This window comes from Bos indicus, chromosome 2 (assembly GCF_029378745.1).
Source record: "Bos indicus isolate NIAB-ARS_2022 breed Sahiwal x Tharparkar chromosome 2, NIAB-ARS_B.indTharparkar_mat_pri_1.0, whole genome shotgun sequence".
Taxonomy (NCBI): Eukaryota; Metazoa; Chordata; class Mammalia; order Artiodactyla; family Bovidae; genus Bos; species Bos indicus.
The window spans coordinates 91,116,692-91,137,376 of record NC_091761.1 but is presented as its reverse complement, the minus strand read 5'-3'; the positions used below and the strand labels follow the sequence as shown (position 1 = coordinate 91,137,376).

The window sequence follows — 20,685 nt, the reverse complement described above, 5'->3', positions numbered from 1 at the left end:
CCTTTGACAGAAAAACCATTTATAGGTTTTATCAAAGTGAAACATTTGTCCATGAAAAGACTTGTTTAGGCATGTTCATAGCAGATTTATTTACAATTAATTCCAAGTTGAAAGTTAAAACATACTGTTAATATGGATACAATGGACTACTGTTCAGTGATAAGAAAGAACAAAGTAGGAAAGGAAAACTAAAGGTGCAAAAAGCAAAACATCACTTGCGATAGGTTAGGCATTCACTGGAAAAGGATACAAGGGAAATTTCTGGGGTGCTGGAAATGTTCTGTAACATAATATCTTTTTGTCAAAAGTATATAGCTAAAAATTGTACATTTCAATGTATGGAAGTATTACCAAAAGGAATCATATAATGGTGATGATGATGAAAACGATTATGGAGTAAGGTGGTAGGGAAGACATATAAATGACAAAAAATGACAGAATGGTGACTGAGCTACCATTTTACTGTTGTCCGTGTGTGTTAAACTATAAAACTTTTGAAGAAATTAAGGAAAAAGACAAGTCTTATGTTTATTCAGACATTTATCAATTCCAGTCATCTCTTTACTGTAGATCCAAATTACTACTGTAATTTCCCTTTAGAATTTTTTAGCATTTCTAAAAGTCCCCAGCCATGAATTGTCTCAGTTCTTTATCTGATAATGTCTTTATTATTTTGATTTCATTTTTAAAGGACAGTTTCAATAGAGAGTTATGAGTTGATAGTTTTTCTTTCTTTCTTTCAACACCTTAAATTTATCCTTCCATTACAGTCTGGGCTTTGTTGTTTTCCTTGAGAACTTGCATCTCATTTATGTATTTGTCCCCCTTTACGTAATACACCATTTTTCTCTGCTTCAAGATAGTTTTTCTCTTTGGATTTAAGCAGTTTATCTAGGATGTGCCTGTTTGTGGTTTTCATTGTGTTAATCTAACTCAGGCCCCCAGTGGCAAGCAGATTTAGCAGTGCCCTCTGTCAAAAACAGCTTCCCTGGTAGCTCAGATGGTAAAGAATCTGTAGTGCAGGAGACTTGGGATTGATCCCTGGGTCAGGAAGATCCCCTGGAGAAAGAAATGGCTACCCACTCCAGTAGTCTTACCTGGAAAATTCCATGTACAGAGGAACCTGACGGGCTACAGTCAGGGTTGCAGAGTCAGACTTGGCTGAGCAACTAACACTTCATTTCTATAAAAAACCACAGATGTGCAGATCTCACCTTTCTCAGATTTACCCACCCAGACACTGTGTTCCCTTTGCCAGGGAATGTGTGCTCTCTGCAGGCAGGATAGATTTCAAACAGGAAAGGGAGGACTAAGTTGATCACTCTGAAATCCAATCAAGTCGGGAAGATCCTCTGGAGAAGGAAATGGCAACCCACTCCAGTATTCTTGCTTGTAGAATCCCATGGACAAAGGAGCCTGGCTGGCTGCAGTCCATCGTGTTGCAAGAGTCGGACATGACTTGGCATCTAAACCACCACCAATCAGATAAGTTACTCTTTGTCTCCTATGAAGAAACTAGTAAGGGAATGGAGACAGGCCAGACATACACTTTTTTTTTCAGGCATATACTTTTGAGCTATATTAGCACATGAGTTGGGGTAGGGAAGAGAGGTTCTCTTCTGATACTGTGAAGACTTGTACTCTTCACTGATTTTGCCTAAGCCTGCATCCCTAGTGGCTCAGTTCAGTTCAGTTCAGTTCAGTCGCGTCCTACTCTTTGCGATCCCATGAACTGCAGCACGCCAGGCCTCCCTGTCCATCACCAACTCCCGGAGTCTATCTAAACCCATGTCCATTGAGTCGGTGATGCCATCCAACCATCTCATTCTCTGTCGTCCCCTTCTCCTCCTGCCCTTAATCTTTCCCAGCATCAGGGTCTTTTCAAATGAGTCAGCTCTTCGCATCAGGTGGCCAAAGTATTGGGAGTTTCCACTTTGAAATCAGTGCTAGCAATTAACACCCAGGACTGATCTCCATTAGGATGGACTGGTTGGATCTCCTTGCAGTCCAAGGGTCTCTCAAGAGTCTTCTCCAACACCACAGTTCAAAAGCATCAATTCTTTGGCACTCAGCTTTCTTTCTAGTCCAACTCTCACATTCATACATGACCACTGGAAAAACCATAGCCTTGACCAGACAGACCTTTGTTGACAAAGTAATGTCTCTGCTTTTTAATATGCTGTCTAGGTTGGTCATAACTTTCCTTCCAAGGAGTAAGCGTCTTTTAATTTCATAGCTGCAGTCACCATCTACAGTGATTTTGGAGCCCAGAAAAATAAAGTCAGCCACTGTTTCCCCATCTATTTCCCATGAACTGATGGAACCGGATGCCATGATCTTAGTTTTCTGAATGTTGAGCTTTAAGCCAACTTCTTCACTCTCCTCATTCACTTTCATCAAGAGGCTTTTTAGTTCCTCTTCACTTTCTGCCATAAGGGTGGTGTCATCCGCATATCTGAGGTTATTGATATTTCTCTCAGCAGTCTTGATTCCAGCTTGTGCTTCATCCAGCCCAGCATTTCTCATGATGTACTCTGCATGTAAGTTAAATAAGCAGGGTGACAATATACAGCCTTGACATACTCCTTTTCCTATTTGGAACCAGTCTGTTGTTCCATGCCCAGTTCTAACTGTTGCTTACTGACCTGCATGCAGGTTTCTGAAGAGGCTGGTCATGTGGTCTGGTATTCCCATCTCTTTCAGAATTTTCCACAGTTTGTTGTGAACCACACAGTCAAAGGCTTTGGCATAGTCAGTAAAGCAGATGTTTTTCTGGAACTCTCTTGCTTTTTCAATGATCCAGTGGATGTTGGCAATTTGATCTCTTGTTCCTCTGCCTTTTCTAAAACCAGCTTGAACATCTGGAAGTTCACGGTTCACGTATTGCTGAAGCCTGGCTTGGAGAGTTTTGAGCATTACTTTACTAGCATGTGAGATGAGTGCAGTTGTCCTGTAGTTTGAGCATTCTTTGGCATTGCCTTTCTTGGCTCAGTGGTAAAGAATTCGCCTGCCAACGCAGGAGACTCAGGTTCGATCCCTGGGTTGGGAAGATCCCCGGGAAAGAAAATGGCAATCCACTCCAGTATTCTTGCCTCAGAAATCTCATGGACAGAGGAGCCTGGCAGGCTACAATCCATGGGGTGGGTTGCAAAGGGTCAGATCCAGCTTAGCAACTAAACAGCAAGAACAAAGCATCAGTGTAGTTGAAGAAACCAGCAGTTTGTCATACAACTGGATTGACCATCACACTGATGGGATGGGAAAACTAATTGAAAACCATCAACAGCAACTAAAGACAGGCAGAAAATGAAGGGGAAAAATGAACTGCTAGTTTTCCCTCAAGACTAGTGTCAGACAATGTAGTGCTTATATCAAGTCCATTATCCCTCCATACTGCTTTCTATCCCAAATCATGTCCAGCCAAGTTACCAACATAGCACACGAGAGGTTGTGCAGTTAGATGATGACTGATCTCTCTGTCCAGAAATCCAGTAGGATACACGAAGGAGAATATCCAGCAAGTATCTGGAAGAGTGGCCACCTGTGGACTTTATATTTTTGTCCTTGTTCCATATAATGCTTTTATGTAAACCTACTTTGTCTGATATTAATGCGGCCATCATCCCCGCTTTCATTGTGTTTGCACTATATTTACCTGGTATGTCTTAACTAATACTTGTCTCTGTCATCTTATTTTAGGTGGATCCTGAGTAGCATGTAGTTGGATATAGTATTTTTTTTATGATTTGAGATTAAAGAATCTATTTAAGAGGAAACTTGCATTTATTATACTAAATAGTATAATTGTTCTTATTCTGTGATCTTTGTTTGCACTGTTTATGTTGCCTTACTCCTGTTTTTTCAATCTTCTTTTGCTTTTGCTAGTTTTTCTTGTTGCCTTGTTTTGCTCCTAGTAATTTAGAAATTAGACACCCTATTTTTATTTGATTAGTAATTACTTCAAAATAAAAGGAAAGGAAACTTCTGTTTCTTTCCCAACATTAAGAATACATTAGTCATCTGTTGATTCCCCTCAAAATGAGTCACACACTTTAGTACCTCCTTTTGTTCCTACCTCCCACCATTGATTGGAATCACTTGGGCTTTTAAAACTATTATTATTATTTCTTTTTTTTTTTTTCACATTTCATTAAGGAACACTTCACATTTGCATTTCCTAAATGTAGCCCTGTTAGCCTTGTTAAGAACAATTACTTAGACCATTAATTTTTAAGTTTACAAATGGTTACAGTTTTCACCTCTGTTTCTTTTACAATATGTCTCCCTTATACTTAAGATGTTTATTTTTTTAATTTATTGGATGCTAAAATATTCCTTTAAGTGACTTTTAAAGAAGAATATATATCTGAATCTTTGCATAGCTGAGGATATATAATAAATGTGTTTTCTTCTGAAATAGCAGTTAATCCATAGCAAGTTTTCCTGAGGAAATAATAGCAGGATGCAGAGATGTGTGTATAAGTTCATTTGTCAGTATTTTTACAAAAGCAAAAATTAGAAACTAAGAAGTGTCTGCAAGTAGACACTTGGTTGAACAAAAAATTATTGCCAGTCATTATTGGAAAATCATAACAGTTGATCATTTTGTTACCTAATTATTATGTCATTAATCTCTCAGCCTGTTATTTATGCAAGTTATAATTAAAATATAAATTTAGACCATACAAAGTAAACAGTGTGTTTAGCTATTAACATTAATACTCTATTTAGTATCTGTTTCAGTTTTTCAACTAAATATTGGCTAAATGGATACTTATTATTGAAAATATATTTAAAGAAATTTAATTTTAGTCTGTTTCTTGTAGTCACTCCATGGATTTTTTTGGGCAGCACAGATCAGAAGATAACCAGTCAGTAGTCAGTAGAATGCAGAAGAAATACTGGAAAACCAAACAGGTCTTCATCAAAGCAACCGGAAAGAAGGAGGATGAGCACGTGGTGGCATCTGATGCTGAACTGGATGCTAAACTTGAGGTAAATTCTTATAAGGATTCAGCGTTTTGCATATAACTTGTTGTTATTTGGGACTACTAGGGGGACTATGACAAGTTTCACACTGAAGAGCTGACCTGGATACATGTAGAATTTGATAATAGAATAGTTGTATCTATTTGTTGATCAGATCTTCTGGTTAAGCAAGCCATAGCAAATTGTGCATTGGCAGAGCTGGAGTCCATAGTAGGTAGACCATGAACTAGATGATTTCTCTGGCACTAGTGTAATACTTTGTGTGCTATGTAAGTGAATTAGTTATGTTCTAATGGGACCATATACTCATTATGTATCATGTCACTAGTATTTTGTACTACTTTTATCTGAAGTCTATACCTCACTGACACAGTGATAATTATAGATTACTGAGATCAAATAGTGAGTGAGGATTTTACAAGTTGGAGTTTTTGTTTCTCTTATTAAGGATGGAGTTTAAAGTATGTCATAATGTATTTTTGGCTGTTTTTTATTTTAAATAAAAGAAATAATTACCATGAAACAACTTTAAACCTATATGTAATCTTATACTTTTAAGTAATCAAGCTAATTAGAAGAAAGGTCTCATGTATATTAATGAAGTCTGAATTATTTAATGCAGATTTGCCAATTCCATGTGTATATCCTAATTTAGGTAACCTTTTACAAACATTTCTAGCCAGAGGCTCTGTTATGCTTAAAAATATAATGATTTGTTGGGATTCTTAAAAATATAGGTCTAATAATTATAGGTCTAATAAATAAATATAGGTCTAAAAAATATAGGTCTAATAAAATGTCATAATTTACTAAGTAATTTTTTCTATAAAAATAAATTCTGATCACTGCCATAACAAATATGAAAATAAAAATTATTTCTATTTAACCAGATTTTACTATTTGTGTTAAAAAGTATTCTTCTTAGGATTGAGTGACAAATTGTGAAAAAAAAATGAAGGGGCTTTATTATAAGTAATATGTTTTATCACTAAGGGAACTCTTCACTACCCATTCGTATATTCCCACAGAAGTAGATTTTTTGTGTTTTATTTCACATTGATAGGTAATCTGTGGGTGCCATTTTATATTCAGTGTTATTTTTGTCCATTAGAGAATTATTTGGAATCACCCAAGAACTTTCTCCCACAATTGTATTATCTTTTTTAAGAATGAGAAATATTTTCAAGTATACATATGCATCAAGTATGTACTTAGATTATCATGTTGTACACTTTAAATATATTACAATTTTATACCTCACTAAAACAGAAAAATATTTTTGTTGTAAAAATGAAAAGCAATAGCATATGTATCTTTCAAGGACCCATGGTGGGGAAATCAACTGTAATTGCTTCACCATAGTGTTAATGGAACTATTATTTTTGTATTCTTTTCTAATCTTCCACATGGACTTACAGCAGCTCTGGCTTCCCTGGTAGCTCAGATGGTAAAGAATCTTCCTGTGATGCAGGAGACCCAAGTTTGATCCCTGGGTTGGGAAGATCCCCTAGGGAAGGAAATGGCAACCCCACTCCAGTATTCTTGCCTGGAGAATTCCATGGACAGAGGAGCCTGGTGGCTACAGTCCGTGGGGTTGCAAAGAGTTGGACACAACTGAGCGAGTTAACACACATACAAATACATATACCAAGTGCAATTCAAACATACTTAAACTTACGTGGAAAATTGATAGTCACTCCTGCATTTAGAATTTAGTATCTGTTATCAGTCTTCCTTTGGCCTGATCAAACATCAAAATAAAAGCAAAACTGCTATAGAGATGGGCTTCCCTGGTGGCTCAGGCAGTAAAGAACCCACCTACAATGCAGGAGACCCCTGCATTGTTTGATTCCTGGGTCAGGAAGATCCCCTGGAGAAGGGATAGGCTTCCCACTCCAGTATTCTTGGGCTCCCCTGGTGGCTTAGCTGGTAAAGAATCCACCTGCATTGGGGGAGACGTGGGTTCGATCCCCGGGTTGGGAAGATCCCCTGAAGAAGGGAAAGGCCACCTACTCCAGTATTCTGGCCTGGAGAATTCCATGGACTGTATAGTCCATGGGGTCACAAAGAGTCAGACACAACTGAGCAACTTCCACTTTCACTTTCTCTGGTGGCTCAGTCAGTAAAGAATCCACCTACAATGCGAGAGACCTGAGTTCGATCCCTGGGTTGGGAAGGTCCCCTGGAGGAGGGCATGGCAACCCACTCCAGTTTTCTTGCCTGGAGAATCCATGCACAGAGGATCCTGGCTGTATCCACGGGGTCACAAAGAGTTGGACATGACTGAGCCACTAAGTTTGAAATGGGAGTCTATTAGATATTTTACTTTTTTGTTAGCTATTGGCAGCAGTGGTAATGAAGGGATTAATATTCATGGAAAATTCTAAACAAAAATAATCTGAAGGTAATTTATTTTTGTTGTTATAACAACATTATTTAATTTTTATGGTAAATTCATTGACCTATTTTTCTTAGACCAATATTGGAGAAAAGCCAGACTCTAAGTTACTTAATATTGTCTAAAACTATCTATACTCTTTTCATCAGTGGTAGACAGTATTTAATGTACATTTTTAAATTGCTATTTAGATAGTTTGGAGCTGAGGGGAGGACAAACTCCACAGTCATAAATTTTTATTAGTTTCCATGTATTTATCATCATTTTTTCCAACTCTAATGGGAGAAAGCTAAATGTGCTTTCTACATCTGAAATAAAACCAAAACTGAAGTATATCACAGTCAAGGAAAATAGACAATACCTATGAGAAAATGTTTTGCTTTTGAAGTGTTTTTTTATATTTTGTATTTGCTTATGGTTCTTTAAATTGTCCTAATAAAATTTATATTTCAAAGGTTTTTCACTCCATTCAAGAGACATGTACTGAACTTCTGAAGATAGTTGAGAAATATCAGCTAAGACTCAATGGTATGAAATCATAGATATCTATCCACCAACAATTCCTGCTTAAAATAAATATTCATTTGCATTTTTGAAGATGAAAGATTTAATGTAAAAATAGTAATTTACTGAACTATTTTGGAATCGTTTCTTATGACAAAAATGAATATTTACAGTGATCTACCCTGAAATCCCCCAGCATGCTCAATTCATCAAGTCCTCTGACACAGATTGATTTTGCTGAGTTTAGTTTTCCTTCCCAGAGTCTTAAGTGGATTTTTTTCCATCATTTAAAAGCTCTCTTTCTCCACCCCTACTTGCTCTAGCAGTTACCCTTCATTCCTCTGCTCCTTTCACAGGAAATTTTGACGTAATTATCTGTACACACAGTCTCTATTCCTTCTCCTTCTCTTCTGCTCACCCGGTCAAGTTTTCATCCCCTTCACTCCACCAAATCACTCTTGTCACAGTCATGAAGAACTTAATTCTGGGACCAGTTCTCAGTCGTTGTCACATTATTTAACACAGTTGATTTTCCCTCCTCCTTGAGACACTGTACTCTCTTCACTTGGCTTCCAGGTACCAGCATTCCTGGATTTCTTCTTAATGGTCGTTCCTTCTCAGTATCCTCTAACTGCTGGAACCTCCTCTCTTCTTCACCTCTTCTGGTTAGAACTCAATCTTTGAATCTCTCCTCCTGCCTTACTGGGCGTGGCCACCTCTCTGATCCTGGTTTCTTCCCTGGTCTCATCTCCTAAAACTTGCTCCTTCTGAGCCATTAATCTCCTCTACAGTAGTCTTATCTGCATACCTAATCCTCTTTAGGTATTTGGTCAAGTGTCATCTTATTAGTGAGTCCTTCTGACTCCCATATCTGAAATGAAATATACCCCTCTTTCTCATCAATCTCTGTCTACTTAACAATAGCACTTAACAGTATTCAACGTTCTGTATATTTTATCTGTTGTTTTTCTTACCACCACTAGAATATGCTCTCCTTAAGGATAGAAACTTGTGTGTTTATTTCTGTATCTCCTAGCCTTGAAACAGTGTCTAGCATATAGTCCATGTGCAGTGCATATTTTCTCAATGAATGATTTCTTTGTGCAGCAATGTAAATTAGTATCAAAAGTTGATAATCAAAGTTCATATATTGTCCATTAAGGCAAGAAATCCATTATAGCATGATAATTTTTTTAGTGCCTGCCATGTGTAAAACTATGTATTTTTCCCCAGGAAACAGTTGGAGAAACAACTTTCTGTAATAAAATAAGAGACAAAGAATAGTATGTAATTGAATTCAGGATTGTGATGCAGACATGCCTCTGAATTCTCTTGGAGTAAAAAATAACTGTATTAGAGAGATTGGCAGCTACTTAGATGGGAACGGAAGTAAAACTCAAAGGGTTTATAGAAGTTGAATATGTGGGGAAAAAAGGGAGTCAGAGTCAAGGGAATAAAGTTGAAGGGTGAGAAGCATGACAGAAGAGTTTGTAATGGAGAATAATAGGGTGATATACGAGCAAAGGAAGGTTCCAGTCGGATTGCTAAGGACCTTAAATATTTTACCAAGCAGTAAAATGGACCAAGGGAGTCATTGAATCAAGCAGTCATTGGACCAAGGGAGTTCTGTGATAGAAATGGAAATGTAAAGAAACACTGGCCGGTTTGTGCATCCTGCGTTTTGTCCTGGAATCACCAGATCATTTAGCACGCTGGTAGAGCATTTCAGGGAAGCCTGAAGACAGGGAAGCCTGGTGTGCTAAAGTCCATGGGGTCACAAAGAGTCGGACACGACTGAGTGAACAACAATAAAGAGAAAGTATATGATAAAATCTATATCTGTACATCTCCTTATCCTGAAATGTTCCAGTTCAGTTCAGTCACTCAGTCGTGTCCAACTCTTTGCGACCTCATGGACTATAGCACACCAGGCTTCCCTGTCCTTCACCATCTCCCATAGCTTGCTCAAACTCATGTGCATTGAGTCGGTGATGCCGTCCAACCATTTCATCCTCTGTCGTCCCTTTCTCCTCTTGCCTTCAATCTTTCCCAGGATCAGGGTCTTTTCTAATGAGTCAGCTCTTCATGTCAGGTGGCCAAAGTACTGGAGCTTCAGCATCAGTCTTTCCAGTGAATATTCAGAACCAATTTCCTTTACAATTGACTGATTTGGTCTCCTTGCAGTCCAAGGCACTCTCAAGAATCTTCTCCAACACAACAGTCAAAAGCATCAATCCTTTGTCGCTCAGCCTTCTTTTTGGTCCAACTCTCACATCCATACATGACTACTGGAAAAACCATAGCTATGACTAGACGGATCTTTGTTGGCAAAGTAATGTCTCTGTTTTTTAATATGCTGTCTAGGTTTGTCATAGCTTTCTCTTTAAGATTGTATATAACTGTGTGATTTCTTGAAGACTATTTGGTTAATAGATCTTCTGTTGAGACTAACATCAGACCATTGCATAGATTCTTCCAGCACTGTAAACCTTTATGAGAATCTCTTGACTGGGGAAGGACACATAGGAGTAGGGTCTCGGTGGGTTTTGGCATCAGGTCTCAGCACCAAATCAGCGCAGACTCAGCTTCATCTCCTTCCCTTTCTGCACTGATAAGGGTGAGGCTCAATTACGGTTACTGTTCAGTTGATATTTGATAAGGTGGTGGTCCATGTTTTGTGAGGCTTTTCCGGATCATCATCTACAAATTAATATCTTTTTCTAGTAGTTTTCATTGAGGTATATTTTATGAATTTTATGAAGTTCTGATTCAGAGGAAATGTGTAACTGGTACATCTCTGAAGTAATTGGAATATTAACAAGATTCCTCAGATCCAATCCACTCTTGATCAGGCAAACTGTTTATAAAACAGCACATGTTTTTTTCAGACGAGACTACAGATGTGTAGACGCCCTCTCTCAAACACCACATGCCCTCCTAGGGACTTCCTTGTAGGCACTAGTAGTGGGAGGACCGGTGAGGGGGCAGCTAGCAGGTGAGAAGGCCCGAGTTCCCCTGCTGCTTCAGAGGGACTCAAGGGACTTCCCTTTCAGTGTTTAACTTCAGTTTTTCCATCAGTAAACTAGAGTGAAACGAGTCATGACATTTGTCATGTTTTTCACTTTAAGCTCACAGTGTGAACACTTTATGGGCTCACCTCACCTGTTGGTCTTATTGTGATGAAAAGTCATCTTCCACTAGATCAGTACTTCTAAAACTTTGTGGTGAAGGGTCATTGTTTTATTTTCAATCTGTCGTCAGCTGACACTTTTGAAAATACAATAAAAAATTTTTAGAAAAACAAAATTAAAAAGACATGCACAAATATAAGCATACTTTTTGGTGATTAGAGTCAACAGATAGAAGATAGTCAAACAGGTAAAAGTTTCTTAATGGTATCTTAGTGTGAGTATTTGTCGCAAGCTGGTAGCAAATGGTCCACAGATCAGACCATTGGACTAGCCTGGCCAGCACTGGTCCACAGACCACACTTTGAGTAGCATTGCACTATGTGACAACTTTTAGGGTTTTAGCAGCAAAATTGTGGGCAATTGTGAATCTGTGGTACTGAACATAGACGATGAAGCCAGGATGGGAGACAAGAATAAGTTTAAATAGGCCACCAAATACTTTATAAGTGCTAATGATCCTAATATGCATCTCTGCACATTTGAAAATGTGTCATCTGTGGTTTTATCATTTTGGAATTTTTTTTTTTTTTTCCACTAAAGATCAGTCTCTCCCAAAGTGAGGTCTATGGAGTCACTGATCAGAACCATCTGAAATTCTTGTTTAAAAAAAAAAAAGGGAGATCCTCAGACCTGTAAAATCAAAGTCTGTGGAAACAGAGCCCAGGAATTTACATTTTAAAAACAAGTCTCTCTCCTCCTGCCCCTAAGTAATTGTTAAGTATAGAGAATTATTGCTGTGAGAATGTTAGTTGTATATGTGTGTGTTTTAAACAAATGATGAAATGAAACAATGAACTATACTGTAATTTTTCCCCTAGTTATATCGGAGGAAGAAAACGAACTAGGGCTCTTTTTAAAGTTCCAAGCAGAACGGGATACAACGCAGGCTGGGAAAATGATGGATGCCACTGGCAAGGCACTCTGTTCTTCAGCCAAGCAAAGGTTTATCATGGTTTTGCATCATCTTTAACTTTATAGTCAGTATGACAGTTTTGATGTATGTAACTAAATTTAAATATTTTAAGGCTTCTCTTGATTCCAGTGGAAGGTTAAAAGAGAAGAATTGTATATTGCAGTATATAACTGTTTTGATGCCTAACTCTTATTTTGTACTTAAAATCATTACTTAAAATTTTATATTCATAGGTTGCTTAATTCCTGGAAATAGCCTTTAGGCCTGTATTTAAATTTCTTAAGTGGTTTAGTGAAATAGAGGCAACCAATGGCTAAAATTTAAGTATGTGTATATATATATATATTTTTTTTTTCACTTTTTGGATGCTGTACCATCTATGAGTACATTGGAACATGTCTTTTTAAGCAGAGGAAATATTTTCTTAATTACATACTTTACATTTATTATTTTATAACTTTTTAGCATAAAGATACTTGTTACAAAGAATCCTCTGCAATTACTAAATTCAGCCAACATATTTCCTTTTTTTAGAGAAAAATAAAAGCAGGCTTTATCAGACCTGTAAATGGCATTGCATAACTTAAGTGGCTTTATGCTGAAACACCACATTAGTGCAAAAGTCCATCTTTAAGGAGATGATCGAGGGACATGAAATACAAGTCCCTCCATTCACTAAGTCAGAGTCAGAAGCAGATAGAGAAACTGGGTTTGACTTATGTTTCTTAAATCCTTTATTTCTCTCGTTCTCATCCTCAGATGCTATGGATTTTGTCCTCATTAGCTCATCTAGCATTTTATCTACTTTTCTAACACCCAGATTTTCCTTCAATTTTTCAAAAAACCCCAACTTTCTGCTTATAGGAACATGCTTTATAAATACAGGATCTCATTTACTCATGAAATTCTTTTCTAAGTGGCAGATTTACTTGGCAGATCATTTATACATGGTAAACATCCCAAAATGTTGCAAAAATGATGTATTCCCTAAAAGAAGAAAAAGGAGAAATACGAACATTACCTATATTAACAATTCAGAGTTAGCTGTATGAGCCTTATTGCTTTCTAATTTTCTTAGGCATCTTAATAATTTCCTGTTTATAGACTCATCTTGACAGCAAATTCTGCTTTATGGTTGTCTTTATTTTGCTTGTGGGATGTACATTCCTCTGATTTTTACCTCTCTGTCATTAGATTGGCCCTGTATACTCCCCTGTCTCGACTTCAGCAAGAAGTAGCAACATTCAGTCAAAGGGCGATATCTGATACCTTGACGACAATTAATCGGATGGAGCAGGCGCGCACAGAATACAGAGGAGCCCTGCTGTGGATGAAAGATGTATCTCAAGAACTGGACCCAGACACCTTAAAACAAGTGGAAAAGTTCCGAAAAGTATGAAAATACATCCTTTTAATTTATTTTTTTGAACCTCTACAGAATAACTTAAGAGCATAAAACATCAGACTAGTTTTGGAAAATGTGTTATATTACAAATTCTTAAATTGCTTGGAAATCTCCAGTTGAAGTAAATATAAAAAGTTGTCACGCACTTCCCCCCCCCCCCCCACTATTTGGCGTAATAGATATAATTGCCTTTCAAATATTGCTTACCTGGGCTTTTAGGAGTGGTTTTCAGGAGGAAAGTCATTCATTAAGTAGGGAAAGTACTTAAGTGAAAACTCATGTAAAGTGATTATTAATTATAAGTGAAGGTTATCAAATTTTTCATTCTGCCACAATACATAAGTTTGACCACAAACTTTTAAAGCAACTGTGTGTGTGAACATATCATCAGTTCAGTCAGTTCAGTCACTCATTTCTTACTCTTTGCGACCCCATGGACTGCAGCACACCAGGCTTCCCTGTCCATCACCAACTCCTGGAGCCTATTCAAACTCATGTCCATCACGTTAGTGATGCTAACCAACCATCTCATCCTCTGTCATCCCCTTCTCCTTCTGCCTTCAGTCTTTTCCAGCATCAGGGTCTTTTCAGTGAGTCATTTCTTCACATCAGGTGGCCAAAGTATTGGAGTTTCAGCTTCAGCATCAGTCCTTCCAATGAACATTCAGGACTGACTTCCTTTAGGATGGATTGGTTGGATCTCCTTGCAGTCCAAGGGACTCTGAAGAGTCTTCTCCAAGACCACAGTTCAAAAGCATCAATTCTTCAGCGCTCAGCTTTCTTTATAGTCCAACTCTCACATCCATATTTGACTACTGGAAAAACCATAGCTTTGACTAGACAGACCTTCATTGGTAAAACAATGTCTCTGCTTTTTAATATGCTGTCTAGGTTGGTCATAACTTTTCTTCCAAGGAGCAAGCATCTTTTAATTTCCTGGCTGCAGTCACCATCTGCAGTGATTTTGGAGCCCAGAAAAATAAAGTCTCTCACTGTTTCCATTGTTTCCCCATTGATTTGCCATGAAGTGATGGGACCGGATGCCATGATCTTAGTTTTCTGAATGTTGAGTTTTAAGCCAACTTTTTTACTCTCCTCTTTCAATCAAGAGGCTCTTTAGTTGCTCTTCGCTTTCTGCCATAAGCGTGGTGTCATCTGCGTATCTTAGATTCTTGATTATTTCTCCCAGCAATCTTGATTCCAGCTTGTGCTTCATCCAGCCTGGCGTTTCACATGATGTGCTCTGCATATTAGTTAAATAAGCTAAATAATCTATTTATTATAAATTGTATCCCCTGAATTTACCATACATAAATAGTGAAATTCATTCACTCTGGGACTTCCCTGGTAGTCCAGGGGCTAAGTCTCCATGCTCTCCATGCAGGGGGCCTCGGTTCCATCCCTGGTCAGGGAACTAGATCCCACATGTCCCAACTAAGAGTTCGCATGCTGCGTGCCTGAACTAAAAGATCACTCGTGCCATGACTAAGACCCGCTGCAGCCAAATAAATATTTTTTTTAAATGTACTCACTCCATTTTATAAATATTTAAAGTAGCTGTAATAATTCATACTTAGATTTAATATAGATGGAATCTTTCTACTAGCTGTTACAAGTGCTTTGCCTCATTGATTTCTCCAAGAGACATGGGCAGTAGGTGGACACGTGGCCTCAGTCAACCTGACATTCTATCCCCTTTATAATCCTTGACAGATACAATCCAAGGGAGTGCTTGCACAACAGTGTGAGTGCACTGATGTCACTAAATTGTACAGTTTTAAAGTGGTTAAGTTCATGTTATGTGAATTTCACTTCAATTAAACAAAAAGAATAGGATCCACACCTCCTATCTAGGCCCACATAGCCCTGCACACTCCATTCCCTGGGCCCTCTGCAGCCACATCTCATACTTACTTTCTGTGCTTAAGGAAGGAATATGCTCTACCCCATTCCTTCCCTTTCTGCAGACACCCCCCCATACCTAGAACTTGTCTTTCCTTTTCCCTGGGTCTAGCAGGCTCTCCTCAGTGTCTTAGCATGGTCTGCTCATCCGCTCATTGTCCTCCTGTCCCAGTTCAGACATCATGCATTGAGCTCATCAATGGCTTTGCTGACATCTTACCAAAAGTTGTTGCTCAGTTCTGTTTCATGTATATGCTATCTTGTGACTTGAGATCATCTTATATATTTATTTACTTCCTTTTTTTTCCTGTGCCCCCTCACTCAGGGATGGTGGCGAAGAACATTGTTCACCACAGTATCCCCGTTCCTTGAGCAGTGCCTGGCACATAATAGATACCTTTTAAGTATTCGTTGAATGAATGAGTACATTTAAAGTTGAATATTCACATGACTTACTGACAAATGACTCACCTTATGTGTAAGAAATATAAGCCTATATTTAAGTTCATAAATACATCTGTATGATTCAGAGCTATTATTAATGCTTTATAACACTTTAACTATGTTCCCTTTCCATTTATTCTTCTACTATTTCTTAGCTAAATATTATCTATCAGTAGTTTTGGATGTTTCTTTTTACTTGGAATCTGTTTTTTCTTCTTAGTTTTATACTTTTTTTTCTGTCTTTCGTCACATAGTTTCTCAGCATAAAGATACCTGGTGGAAAGAATCTCCCACAGTTACCAAAAATAGCCAAAATCTTTTCAGTGAATCATGAAATACTAATTCAGGGAAGGAGAATCTTCTTTGTTACGATTTCATGTGTCTGAAAACATGTATCATGAACCTGTGTGGTACGTTTATTTCTATATTAGAAGTATTAATAAGCTACATTTTTGTGGTTGCAGGTACAGATCCAAGTGAGAAATAGCAAAACTTCTTTTGACAAGTTAAAGATGGATGTTTGTCAAAAAGTGGATTTACTTGGAGCTAGTCGCTGCAACATGTTGTCTCATTCACTTGCTACCTACCAGGTACCCACCTCCATGGTCAGCATATCCTTGCAGTAAAAAGATGAGTGGTGAGATTCCTTTTTAAAAGCTGTCTAAAGGGTGCAAAAAAATTGTATAATTGATCAGATTCCTTTGATTTTGTTAAACTTGACTTACTAAGGTTATGACATTCAGAATCATAGAATACTAGACTGGAAAAGACTTTAGCGATTACCTGCTCCTGTAGCTTCATGTTATTCCCTTTGATATCCTAGGAAGGAGAGACAGACAGACATTTAGGAGCTTGAGAGGAGTCAGGATTCAAGGCCTCTTAGCCTGGTTCATTCAGAGATGCTCCACTTTGAACTAATTCTACACACAATTTTATTTGAAGCAAAGATGCTGTGACCCAAAAGTTTAACACTTTTCTACCATTGGTGGATGAGGAAAGTGAAAATTAAGTGATACTTAAAGGAAATGGCAGTGTTGGGCTTAAAAACTTAGGTTTTCTAAGTCTTATGTTCAGTTCTGCCAGATCATCATTCCATACCACTGTCATCTCAGAAGGAGATTACATTTGTGTTTACTTTAGTCCAAGTCACACATAAATAGCATACAGTGAGTAAGTTAGATATTAACAGGTAACAGCTACTGATTTTATCCGTCAGTGGCAAAATAGAATAAACTTTTGCATAGGAGAATGATAATAAACTAAAAGAAATGGCATTCGATGCTGCTTTTAAGGAATCTGCCTACTTCAGTTCAATTCTGTGGGATTTAAGAATCAAGACAAGTGACACTTGAAAATAAAAGCACGTGGTGATCTGTGTCGCATCATGCCAGGAACACCGTGGCTGTTACCCAGCTCTCCCTTGTTCTCCTCACTCACCTCCTCACTTTGAACAGGAACCTTGAAGCAGCGAGGAAAATGTACAATTACTTGAGTTAGCTTGATAACGCATTTTTTTTTGACAAATCTTTCTTGAGCCCTAAATGAAAGTCCAAATTTAATGGTACAAATTATTTTACTCCAATTAATAAAGTTTTATACATGCTTACCAACATAAAAGTTTACACATACACCTCCGATGCAAATATGATATTTTGGTGCTTTGAACATTTTTCTCCTGGGTCCCTCGGAAGGTGTTCTCATCGGCCAGCATCGTTCTCTTGGCTGCAGTTCCTCCCGAGCTGGCTCCGGTTATGTGTCAGTGCTGTACACACACGGGCGCACATACGTGCAGACACAGTGCCAGTCCTTGTGCAGTTATTGTTTACAGAGCTTTCGGGCTCCCCAGACCTGGAAATTGATTTTAGATCCTACTTCTTGTTATTTGACAACAACTATTTGTCTACGATAGCGAGGAAAAGTAGCACTGAAAAAAGGAGAGGAAGCAAGACTGTAGTGTCACCGTTTCTTTCTCTACAGAGAACACTGCTTGGATTCTGGGAGAAAACAGCTCGAATGATGTCCCAGATTCATGGGACCTGTATAGGCCTTCATCCATACGACTTTGTAGCTCTCAAGGTACGTTCCCTTCAGTGCTCTTTTCTTAGATATATGACACTTCATCTGGACGATAACCTTGAGACTGCTTTTTGCTAAGCCTAATTTCAAACTTACAAAACACTGGGAATCATTTTTTTATACTCTTTCAGTTAGTCATTTTTATGAAATGCCCAGATTCCAAATGCTGCCAGCAGCACTAAACAAATACATGGGCACGCTGCTGGTGGGCTCATGATATCAGTAGAGTGGGGGAGAAGGGAATAAAAGAAAAAGTAAAAAGAAAATTAAAATGCAAAAAGAAAAGGTAATGGAAAGAGAAACAGGTGATGGAAAGTGGTCATGTGTTTTCAAAAATGACATTACAGTTTTAGGAGTTAAAGTCTGTTTGCTTTCCTTTTACACTTATGTCATAGATGTGATCCACGGTACCATTATGCCAGTTTTGGTCATTATGTATGTGTGATTGCTGCTGAGGAGTACCGAATTAGGTCAGCTCTTTCCATAACACCTACATGTAAAACGTACTCTTCCTGTGAACTTTCTGTGTGTGTGGCTTACCCAGCAGAGATGCACTGTGCTAATCCTTTCATCCATTCTAGTAGGCCACGTTTCAGTTCCTTTGAACTAATCATTCTGCTTTATTTTCAGTAGAAGTTGAAAATGTTAAGTTTGCCTAAGCTGGATGTGATGTTTGTGATGGGTTCATATCCTATAACCATGTGTTACTGGGGCTTGGTGTAGATTTTTATTTTTAAGTCAGGTCCTGACATAGCATCTTCCAATCTAATAGATTTGGGGATTTTTTGTTTTTTTGTTGTTGTTGCTGTGTGTGTTTTGGTTTTTTACTTTTCTATGTTAATGTTTTACTGGATAACATACTGTGTATTTAGGCAACTTTCATATCCAATTTCAGCTCAGACTTGAAACTGAAAATCTTTAGTTGTATTTAGAGCATCACAGTGCTGGCTGGCAACACAGTGAGGTCTTCTGTGGCGTATCTTAGTGTGGAGGACCCTGTGACTAGTCCACAGTGTGTGTCATGGCCACGGGCAGCCAGGATACAAAGGACGCAGGGCTCGGGTCAAATTATACAGCATATATCTCCCACTCTTGACTTCAGAACTCTTCCTGTTTTATATTGTTCTTTAGAATTTTTATTCTCATTTTTGTTTGCACAAAGAGAGAAAAAGATTCCTCCCACTTACTTAACACTAAATTTCTTAGCAACTACAAGACACTCCAATGAAGCTTACTGAAGACCACAAGGAAGAACGAAGAGAAGACAGTTCTCTCCCTGAAAACCTCAATAGGTGAGCAGACAAAAGTTACAGATCGTGCTGTGAAGTTCTGGATACCATTGTATTATATATTTGTAAAGAGTTGTTTCTTCTCTGGTTTACCAAATACTGAATACTTCTATGTCATCTTTCCAGTTAACATTAGACATCTGCTCTGAAACTTACCCCTTGCCCCAGTTTTGGCATGGCAGGCAAAGTTGGTGATAGGAATACAGAACAGTTGGGTGATAATCCCAAATTATTTAGTGTAGGAGACTGGGTCTTATACTAAGAGCCTGTCTCTAGTGAATCCCAGAAGGGACTGCTTGAAAAAGAAAGAGCTAGGTGTTGGTAGCTATGAGATGGAAGCTGGTGACAGTTTGTCTCCAAGACAACACCGAGGGGACTGGGATTGGTTCCCTAGAGAGGGAGGCCCTTGCTGTGCTCATCCTTCATGTTGCCTGTTTCCCTGTAGTGACATGTTACCTTTCTTTTCCTTGCAGACCTGCCACTTGTCATTTTAACTAGATTGCGCTGAGTATAATGATGAACCCAGAAATAGGCCCAAACAATGACAACACTATATTGTTGAGTGAAAGGTGATCTGAAATATAGGCATTTCACTCTTTTCCCCAGGGGGATATCCAAACAAAAAAAATTTTTTTAACCACCTTGGATGTACAATGTTTTAGAATATAGATTAAGTAATCAAATGTATAGATATGAATTAAATGTATTAACTTAGTTACATATATTGAGACTTTAAATTGTACATTGTTTATTAATTTAGTAGCTATATTTGTTATCACATTTTATGGAAGTTTTATTTGAAATCTCCTCACCCATCTTCAGCATTATGAAAGCTGCCTTTCACATTAACTAACAGGTTCCAAAGCACCTCAACCCTCTCTTCTGTCCAAAATGTTTAAAACACAATCTAGGTATACTATTGTTCAACATTTCATTCCATATCAAACTATCCATTTGTTCTGTAGGTTTATTTCTGTGGGATTTGCAAATAAATATTGTATTGCTTTTAAGTGTCTTTAAAGGCTTATTAAAAAAAAAACCAACACTAGAGTTGTGAGTTTATACCCCAAGAATTATGAAAAATGGTTTTGTATCTCGGGACTTTTCTGGTGACCCAGTGGCTAAGACTCTGTGCTTCCAACGCAGGGTGCATGAGTTCCATTCCTGGTCTGGGAACTAAGATCCCACATGCCGCTCGGTACAGCCAAAAAAAAAAAAAAGATAAAACTTTCTTTATCTCATTTTTTAAAATTATTATACCAGATGGATGATAACACGTTCCAAAATTAGTTTTGGTCGAGAATGTTTTAGCCAAATGTGTCTTATTTTAGCCAAATGTAACCATCAATTTCTTGTTCAAAATAGAGTACTCCATTTTTTCTACAGTTCTTCATTCCCTGTAGTTCCCAAGCACTCTTTTTTTTTAATCTCTTTTTTAAAATTTTTAATTTTTTTAAATAGTAAATCTTTGTTGGTTATCTGTTTTATTTATTTATTTATTTTTTTGGTTATCTGTTTTAAATACAGCAGTGTGTACGTGTCAACCCCAACCTGTCAATACTTCACTTGCCAAG

General features: G+C 37.9%; 1 protein-coding gene across 9 annotated transcripts in view; it reads left to right on the top strand.

Annotated features, from left to right (window-relative positions):
- The window catches only part of ICA1L (islet cell autoantigen 1 like), a 58,039-nt gene that overhangs the window by 15,737 nt on the left and 21,617 nt on the right, over window positions 1-20,685 (top strand). For 6 of the 9 annotated variants that reach the window (XR_011561473.1, XM_070770529.1, XM_070770547.1 and 3 more), the window contains exons 2-8: window positions 4,827-4,995; window positions 7,843-7,915; window positions 11,901-12,024; window positions 13,190-13,388; window positions 16,211-16,336; window positions 17,724-17,822; window positions 19,029-19,114. Coding sequence is in view for 8 of the 9 variants with exons in the window: in XM_070770547.1 (XP_070626648.1) it covers window positions 4,827-4,995; window positions 7,843-7,915; window positions 11,901-12,024; window positions 13,190-13,388; window positions 16,211-16,336; window positions 17,724-17,822; window positions 19,029-19,114 (876 nt within the window). In the remaining variant the exon portion in view is untranslated. The remainder of the gene's footprint in view (window positions 1-4,826; window positions 4,996-7,842; window positions 7,916-11,900; window positions 12,025-13,189; window positions 13,389-16,210; window positions 16,337-17,723; window positions 17,823-19,028; window positions 19,115-20,685) is intronic. The other 3 variants (XM_070770566.1, XM_070770552.1, XM_070770556.1) reach the window with 2 other exon arrangements.